Source organism: Perognathus longimembris, chromosome 23 (assembly GCF_023159225.1).
Source record: "Perognathus longimembris pacificus isolate PPM17 chromosome 23, ASM2315922v1, whole genome shotgun sequence".
Classification (NCBI taxonomy): domain Eukaryota; kingdom Metazoa; phylum Chordata; class Mammalia; order Rodentia; family Heteromyidae; genus Perognathus; species Perognathus longimembris.
Genome location: NC_063183.1, coordinates 22,749,625 through 22,759,333, shown reverse-complemented (window position 1 = coordinate 22,759,333; position 9,709 = coordinate 22,749,625). Strand labels below are relative to the sequence as shown.

Here is a 9,709-nt window from a genome sequence, read left to right as displayed (position 1 = left end):
CTAGCACCCTACCACTTGAGCCACAGCGCCACTTCTGGCCATTTTCTATATATGTGGTGCTGGGGAATTGAACCCAGGGCCTCATGTATATGAGACAAGCACTCTTGCCACTAGGCCATGTCCCCAGCCCCTCCAGTTTTTTTTTTGTATAGACCACACAGTGCACTTTCAGAATGCTTATTTAATGTCTCCATACTTCCTGTTTAACAGTACACCAATTATACCTCACATGGAGTTTTAAAAATGAATTTATTAAAGAATGTTTTCAGGAAGACCAACCACTTTCGATTTGCTATTAAAAAAAAGTCAAGTTTCTTCATGCTGTATAATAAAGGTAATGTACGAGAATACAGGGCTATAAGCTTCTTTCTGCTGGTATTCTCCAATAGTATAGCACAGTGTAGTCATTTCTGCAATGCTAGAATAAATTAAAAAAGTCTCTTCTATGCTTCTCTTCAAAAAGCGGTAACAACAGGAGATGGCACAAAAAAGCCTTTTTCTTCCTACTTATTCTGTAGTATTAGAACCAGTATCTAGGAAAGAAGAGAAAGAGTTAATTCACAGGGCAACTTACGCTTAATTTTTTTTTTTTTTTTTGTCAGTTGTGAGGCTTGAACCTGGGGCCTGGGCACTGTCCCTGAGCTCTTTTGCTCAAGGCTAGCTCTCAACCATTTTGAGCCATAGCTCCACTTCCGGCTTCTGAGTGGTTGGTTAGAGATAAGAGCTTCACTGGGACTTTTCTGCCTGGGCAGGCTTTGAACCATGATACTCAGATTTCAGCCTCCTGAGTAGCTAGGATTACAGGAGTGAGTCACCAGCACCCGGCCCAAACTTAAATATTTTAAGATTATCTATACAAAAAGAAGGAATGGTGGTGAGGGTTTGGGAGAAGGGGAACTGATCATGGAAATGCTCCAGAGAACAACAATCTTGCTTTTAGGCAGAGAGAAGACAACACTGCCTTCATGTGTATGCCAGAGAGAAAAGGTAAGCTGAGCTACATTTAGTTCCTATCATTTATGGAGCTACACCTTTTCTTAGGTCCTATGCTATCTTGCTGTTGAGAAATAGATCAAAAGCAAGCTACTGTCATTTTCTTTTTTTCTGTTTCTGTATAAGGAACACAATTTTAGAAAACTTTTAGATGTCAGTGGAATTATTTTATAGCAGTATATCATTTATCACTAAGGAACGGAGTTTGAAAAAATTACTCTAAGTGCCAAACTGCACTACAATTTTGAAAACAATTTCAAGATCGTGCCTTTTTCTGCTTTAGCACATGGAACACAAGCTAAGTATTTCTTAAGTACTCAGTGTTTTCATGGAGGTCAGTGATGATACTTTGCTTAGTTTAAGTAAAGCTTCTCAGGGCCATGGAAACACTAAGAGTGCTACTTGTTATCACACAGCAGAAGCTCCTCTAAGTGAAACGTGGACTCCTTGCTCTCATTAAATTTGCACGGAGCCCTTTACTTTTTTTGGTTCTTGCCTATCACTGAAACTGACAGCCATTTAGTTCATGGCTACGCTGTCCAATGTGACGGGCATTGGCTAGCCACATGTGGGGCTGTTCATATTTAAATTAATGTACATTAGTTAATGAAATTAAAAAAATGTTTACATTAAAAATGTTTTACATTTTTTTGGGCTTGGAATATGGCCTTGTGGTAGAGTGCTTGCCTTGCATACATGAAGCCCTGGGTTCGAATCCTCAGCACCACATATATAGAAAAAGCCAGGAGTGGTGCTGTGGCTCAAGTGGTAGAGTGCTAGCCTTGAGTAAAAAGAAGCCAGAGACAGTGCTCAGGCCCTGAGTTCAGCAGCAGGACTGGCAAAAAAAAAAAGTTTCACATTAAAAAAAAAATTAAAATAGGTTACTTACTTTTACCATCACAGGCTACAATTTTCACTTTATCCACTTTAATAAGCTCTGTCACCTCTCTGAATTCAACATCATTCAATACAAAAGTCCACACGTTATCGCAGAATCTGTATGTATTTAGAGAGCCCTTTAAAACAAAATATTTAGACATACCATGAAAAGTCATTTTCTCCCTCATATTTTTCTAAACCTATTTCATACTTAGCTACCAAGTATATAATTATTAAAACAGTATGTTTAATATTAGCTTAAGGCTTTCCTTAATTATCTACTTAAGCAACACACTGGTGAAAGGAAAACCCAGATAAATTTGCTAAGGGAAGAGTCCAATAATCTTTTAGTTAGCAGAATATTTTTTGTATTATAAAAGAATATGTAAATTACTTACCTGAAAAAGACTTTATGAAAACCTGAATTTGTATTTATACTGCCCTCCTGTGGCTAAATTATGGAAGTTTATTTGACATTTTCTTAATAGGATTTTTTTTTTTTTTTTTTGCCAGTCCTGGGTTTTGGACTTAGGGCCTGGGCACTGTCCCTGGCTTCTTTTGCTCAAGGCTAGCACTCTACTACTTGAGCCACAGTGCCACTTCCAGCCTTTTTTGTTTATGTGGTGCAGAGGAACTGAACCCAGGGCTTCGTGAATGCTAGGTAAGCACTCTACTGCTAAGCCACATTCCCAGCCCTCTTACTTTTTTTTTTAAAGCTACATATTTTACCTATTTTATGTGTTCATTTTCCAATCTTGCACAAAAGTAGAGATTTCTTACAAATGTTTAATATATCCTATAACTTGGGTCCAATCTATCACTGTAGCTACTAACATTATAATATTGACTGTCCTATACAACTGACTTTATTCCAAATGTGTTTTGCAAAAAAATTTTTTTTGCCAGTCCTAGGCCTTCGACTCAGGGCCTGGGCACTGTCCCTGGCTTCTTTTTGCTCAAGGCTAGCGCTCTGCCACTTGAGCTACGGTGCCACTTCTGGCCGTTTTCTGTATATGTGGTGCTGGGGAATGGAACCCAGGGCTTCATGTATACAAGGTAAGCACTCTTGCCACTAGGCCATATTCCCAGCCCTGTGCTTTGTTGTTGTTGGGGCAGGAATATAGACTTGAACAGTCAAAGGAAACATTTTATGGAATGTGGTAAAAGTGCAAACATATATACCAATAGAATACAATCACAACCTAAGATCTATACATATATATTCACATAGGAAATTTAGTATGAGGCAAGATATTTAAATACCTATAATCCTTAATTCAAGAAGAGCATCAAATACATGAGAAAAAAATGCTTCCTACACAGTATTCTTGAAACAGTGAAAACGGAATGACCTACATATGTTATCAAGTGAGAATGATTATAAAAACAATGATGGCGGCTGGGAATATGGCGTAGTGGTAGAATGCTTGCCTCACATACATGAAGCCCTGGGTCCAATTCCTCAGCACCACATCTACAGAAAAAGCCAGAAGTGGTGCTGTGGCTCAAGTGGTAGAGTGCTAGCCTTGAGCAAAAAGAAGCCAGGGACAGTGCTCAGGCCCCAAGTTCAAACCCCAGGACTGGCAAAACAAACAAACAAAAAACAATGATGGCTAGGAATGAATTAGTTAACGAACAATAATTATGAACAATGTTCATTTTGAACTTGTATCTAGTGATCCTTCAAGTGTGTGAGTTATTCTCAAATCCACCCACGGCTACTAGCTATGTCTGTCATATGAACGAAGCATATCACTAGAATTTATGGCTAGTATGTAAATATTTTCTCAAATATAAATGAATATTTTTAACATCGAAGTGAAATATCTTCTTATATGCTTATATGTTGAAATCCATTTAGTTGTAGTAAAACTAGTCTTTATTTCTTTTAGTGAGAAAGAATATAACAAAAATTGGCTGTGAAAGTGGTTAATTTAATAAAAAAAGAATATCAAATGCTGATGATTGAGATAATTAAGATATTAGCTAGCAACTCAGGTGAGCCTCAAACTTGTGATTCTCTCACTTGGCTTTTCAAATGCAGGCATTACATGTATCTGGTGTTTTTTTGTTTTTTTTTAAATGCTACTTCTTTTCTGTTGTGTTTTTCATTATCAACAAAGACAACCTTCCTCCCCAAAGCACTGAGTTTCTCCTTAAGATAACCTTTATACTAAATTCTAGCCATACATTGATCTTTATCTATCTTAACCCTATAATTCTTAATAAGCATAATTAGATAATGTAATAACCAAATATCATGCTATACAACATTATCTGACTCCATTAACATCATTATGTGGTAAAATGATTTGTCTCAGTACATTGAGCAAAGATCAATACAAGATAACCACTAAATGGAAAGAGAGTTTCATTCAGCTTCACATGAATCTTCAATATCTAAACAATTCAAATGAGACCCAGTTACTAGAACAGGTAATTATCTATCAGTGAGAGTTTCTAAGCCAGGTTGTTTAAGAGTAGGTGGTAACCAATATGAACTTTTTGGATTTAACTCTGTACTTCTTTAGAACGAGTGAAGGCCAAGGTTTGGAAAACCTAACGGAACCGTGGGGATTATGTTATACCACTTACCTTCACTCTTGCAGTTCATGCTTTCAGGTATTTGAAATCTCAATTCTTCAGGGAAGGTGAAACAGTGGAATAAAAATCTAAAGCAATTCTATTTCTCACATTAAGTCAATGAACGTATATAGCTGATAGTAAAGTGTAATTAAATTATTACAAAACAGCCTCCAAAAGTTAGCCATCCCCTCCTTTTATGACTAATATGTACAGATCTCAAAACATGTAAAAATTACTGGTTCCAACTTCTAGATTGAGGAAAATATTCTTACCCTGAAATTGACTCTGTTCCTGACCCTCTGAGCCAATGCTGAATTTATAGCTTTATCAAACTGAAGTAGAACTTGAAGGGCAAGTTGGGGGGTGATCTGTTGAGACTGAGAAAAAGTAAAGGTCATAAATCCTCTTAAGGAAGAACATTAAAAACAAAATAAAAAATATTAGTTATCATGCACAATTTAACTGAGGTTAACCAGAACCTCTGAGCTAAGATTTGTGATTCTCTTTTGCCATCACTGACAATGAAGAGGCAAAGCCTGAAAATACCTTTTGCATAGACAAAGCTTTATCTGTCTTTTTCCAGTATTTGGAAAAAGGTGTTCAATAAGCTGAGGGAACCAAGTTGCTTCTAAGTAAACGAACATAAGGCCTATATGTAAACATCAAAGCAATCACTCAATCTTACTGAAGTCTATATAATATCAAATCATATGCAAATGTTTCAGGTGTCCTTAGTTGAGTGGCTCAAATAAAACATTGTCTTAAAATTGAAATATGAGTGCTAGCTTTCATTTTAAAATATTAAGCTGATTAAAATTAAATAATTTTGGGCTGGGGATATAGCCTAGTGGCAAGAGTGCCTGCCTCGGATACACGAGGCCCTATGTTTGATTCCCCAGCACCACATATACAGAAAACGGCCAGAAGCGGCACTGTGGCTCAAGAGGCAGAGTGCTAGCCTTGAGCGGGAAGAAGCCAGGGACAGTGCTCAGGCCCTGAGTCCAAGCCACAGGACTGGCCAAAAAAAAAAAAAAAAAAATAATTTTTACAAATTATAATTCCATTATTATTTTCAAATGTATAGAGTATAGAGTATAAATGTATATAGAGTATGGCTTTCTTCTAAACTTAAAAAGGGAGAAATTAGTTTTACAGTTTTAGTGAGATTTCCATAAATTCAAATACAACAGTGATATATATATATATATTTTTTTGCCAGTCCTGGGCCTTGGACTCAGGGCCTGAGCACTGTCCCTGGTTTTTTTTTTTTTTTTTGGCCAGTCCTGGGCCTTGGACTCAGGGCCTGAGCACTGTCCCTGGCTTCTTCCCGCTCAAGGCTAGCACTCTGCCTCTTGAGCCACAGCGCCGCTTCTGGCCGTTTTCTGTATATGTGGTGCTGGGGAATCGAACCTAGGGCCTCGTGTATCCGAGGCAGGAACTCTTGCCACTAGGCTATACCCCCAGCCCCTGGCCCTGGCTTCTTTTTGCTCAAGGCTAGCACTCTGCCACTTGAGCCATAGCGCCACTTCTGGCCGTTTTCTATATATGTGGTGCTGGGGAATCGAACCCAGGGCTTCATGTATACGAGGCAAGTGCTCTTGCCACTAGGCCATATTCCCAGCCCAACAGTGATATTTTTTCATTGCTGTTGTCATGACAGTGTGAGCCACCGGAATTTGAAGTGATTCCTCAGTCAGTGATACTGACCTGCTTGGTCCCCATACTGTGAGTTAACTCATACATGTTCACCTGGGATAAGGGATGTGCTAAAAATATTGTAGACCCATCCAAATGGCAATTTCAGTCCCTACCTGTATGAGCTCATCTAGGCTCTCTTGAAGACTGTTTCCCAGCGTGGTATTTCTGTATAACTGATATGCCATGGCTTAGGAGGAAAAAACTATTTTCTTCAGGCTTGCATTGATGTCCTAAAAGTACAATAACAGAAAACTGTTAGAAAAGATCACACTGCGATGTTACAACTTGTGTATGTAATATGGTCTGCTTCATATATATATATAAATATATATATTTCAAATACCTGAAAATATACATATATTAAAAAAATATATATATAGGTTTTTTTTTTTTTTTTTTTTTTTTTTTTGGTCAATCCTGGGCCTTGAACTCAGGGCCTGAGCACTGTCCCTGACTTTTGCTCAAGGCTAGCACTCTGCCACTTGAGCCACCGCGCCACTTCTGGCTGTTTTCTATATATGTGGTGCTGAGGAATCGAACCCAGGGCTTCATGTATACGAGGCGAGCACTCTTGACACCAGGCCATATTCCCAGCTCTTTTTTTTTTTGGGGGGGGGGTGCTGGGGAATTGAACCCAGGGCTTCGTGTATACCAGGCAAGCACTCTTGCTACTAGGCCATATCCCCAGCCCCTACTTCATATATTTTAATACAGAACTCCAGAACTCGACTATAAATTAATAATACAATTTATATATGTTGTAATATCATAAAGGGTAGTTCATGCCTGTAACTGTAGTTACTCAGGAGGCTGAGATATGAAGATCGAGGCTTGAAGCCAGCCTGGGCAGGAATGCATGTGAGGCTTTTATCTCCAATTAACCACCCGACAACCTTTAGGAAAGATACTTCCAAATTGCTTTGGATACTGCCTGGTTGTCTGTCTGTCCGAGTTCGAGACTGCTCTGAGCCTCAGCACATCTCCGGGGTGGAGACTGCTCGGAGCCTTAGCCTACATACAACCTGGGCAGGAAGTCCCACCGTCCCTGGGCTGAGGCTCAGAGGAGGCTCGGACCCAGAAGTGGGCCCAGGCTCAGAGAGTCTGGAACCCAAAGTGGGTTGAGGCTCAGAGGGCTCATCTGTCCGTCTGTCTGATTATTTTTGTCTGTCAAGGGGCTTGAACTCTGGGCCTGGGCACTCCCTGAGCTCTTCACTTCAAGAGTGCTCTACCACTTGAGCCGCAGCACTATTTCCATTTTTCGGGCTATTAATTGGAGATAAGTCTCATGGACTTTTCTGTCTGGGCTGGTTTTAACTGAGATCCTCAGATCTCAGCCTCCTGAGTAGCTAGAATTACAAGTGTGAGCCACCGGTGCCTGGCAACATTTATTCTTATAACCTAAATACCATTGCGGATGATTCACAAATTCACATACCCACATAATATTTATTATTTGTGCACCTGGCTTCTTATTCCCATCTCAGTTGAAATTAAGTCTACACTTCAAGGGTTGGTCAAAACTGTCACAGCCATCCTTTTTTCTCTTTGCCAGTCCTGGGGCCTGAACTCAGGGCCTGAGCACTGACCCTGGCTTCTTTTTGCTCAAGGCTAGCTAGCACTCTACCAACTTGAGCCACAGCGCCACTTCTGGCTTTTTCTATATATGCTGTGCTGAGGAATCAAACCTAGGGCTTCATGTATACGAGGCAAGCACTCTACCACTAGGCCATATTCCCAGCCCCCTTTTCACACCCATTTCTTAGCAAGCTCTACTTTCAAAAAGCATTCAGATTCCAGCCAGTTCTCACCATGCCTGTTATAATCACCCTAATCTGAACCACTACCAGTGTTTTTCATTATTGCAATAGCTTCCTGATTTCCCTTTCTCTGGTTCTATATTGGCCCCCTACACCCTAATAGTAACAAGGCCAGAGTGATCTGCAGTTAGAACCTGTCTTTTCTCTTTCCAGCCTCCCACAGCTTGCAGCAGTCCTTTCAAGGATCTACCTACCCATTATCTCTCTTGCTTTATCTCTCATTCATTCCTCCTCTGCTCATCCTTTTCCAAGTACAGTGGCTTCTTCCCAGTTTTCCTGAGCATGACAGCTGTGTTCTTGCCTAAGAGCTTTGCGATGGGATCATCTTTCTGTCTGGAATGTTCTTCTCTAACTCTCTTAAAATTCTTTGTCTTTGCACAAATAGCTCCTACTCAATAAGACCTAAACTGACCCCCATATTTAAAATACAATTCCTAGATCTTCTCTGAAACTTCCTGGCATACCCTTTTGTCCTTGTTTTTCCCATGGCATCAATAGCCTTCTGACACATTACATAATGTACTTACTTCTTTCAAGTCATATATATATGTATATATACACACATATATGATTACATATTATACGTGTTATATGTGTATATATGTGTATACACACACACATGTAGGTTTTTTTGGCCAGTCCTGGGCCTTGACTCAGGGTCTGAGCACTGTCCCTGGCTTCTTTTTGCTCAAGGCTAGCATTCTGCCACTTGAGCCACAGTGCCACCTCTGCCCATTTTCTATATATGTGGAGCCCCACACATGTAGTTTTGCATTCCGAAATAGCACATAATCCCATCGAGAGCAGGGTTTTTGCCATTAAGGAACACCGGGCACCTTAGCAATACCTGACACCTAACGGTAGTGAAATAAAAGATTTGCTGAATAGAAAGCACGCATCAGTAAGCATAGCATGTGGGAGGGGAAGGGCTAAAACGCACAGAGAAATAACCACAGATCTTGTCATGCCCCCATTTGACCTGTAGGAATTATCTAGAAATTAGCGACGTGGTTAAAACGAGTCGGTTTAATGATCAATCTGGGCTTATTGTTAAACATTCCTTGCGAGAGCGGAAATTTCGGATGGGGTAAGAGCCACAGAGTTTCTGCAATTTCGCCCCCGTCCCTCGGAAGTTTAGGCTCCATTCCGGAGTGAAGCTACTCTTTCCTCAGCGAAAGTCGGCCGGAGTCCAGTCGGAAGCCAGTTTGCACACGCCGAGCGACGCAGCGCAGGGATGGGGCGCCCAGGACGTTTTCCCAGGGTGGGTAAACTTGCCGAGCGCTGGGCCTCGGCTCCACCCAAGGCCGCTCGGTCCGCGCCGCGCCAGGGCCTCAGCTCCCGGCCCTCAGCCTCCAGCCGAGGCTCAGGCTCTGGGGCCTCGGCCTCCTTCCCCCCACCCCTCCCGCCTCCCCGCCCGTGACGCCCGCCGGGCGGGCGGGGAGGGCCGACTGCAGCCCCGGGCCCTCCCGACACCTCGAGGCCCATCCGGCGGGCTTCCCCTCACACTCACCGCTCCCTGAGGGGAAAGGCGTTTCCCGCCGCTGACTGCTTTAGGAATGGCGCGGCTAGGAGCCGGGCGGAGGCGCCCCCTGTGCCGACCCCGGGAGTCTCCGGCCGTCAGAAGCTGCGGAGCTTGACCGGCGACCCGGAAGCGCTTGCGGAACCTGGAAGTGACTCCAGGGCGGAGGAGCAGCGGCCCCACCCACCCGGCCCCGTGCGTCACTCAGCCGGAGGGG

At 41.9% G+C, this 9,709-nt stretch overlaps 1 protein-coding gene across 1 annotated transcript; it reads right to left on the bottom strand.

The window, feature by feature from the left end:
* Positions 1-230: 230 nt before the first annotated feature.
* On the bottom strand, positions 231-9,625 carry Gtf2a2 (general transcription factor IIA subunit 2). Its single transcript, XM_048332814.1, has 5 exons — positions 9,484-9,625; positions 6,270-6,386; positions 4,731-4,835; positions 1,883-2,009; positions 231-533 (listed from the first exon to the last, which is right to left on the bottom strand). The coding sequence occupies exons 2-5, from the start codon at positions 6,339-6,341 to the stop codon at positions 508-510; spliced, it is 330 nt and encodes a 109-aa protein (XP_048188771.1). The 5' UTR covers positions 6,342-6,386; positions 9,484-9,625; the 3' UTR covers positions 231-507.
* Between the last annotated feature and the right edge of the window lie 84 nt (positions 9,626-9,709).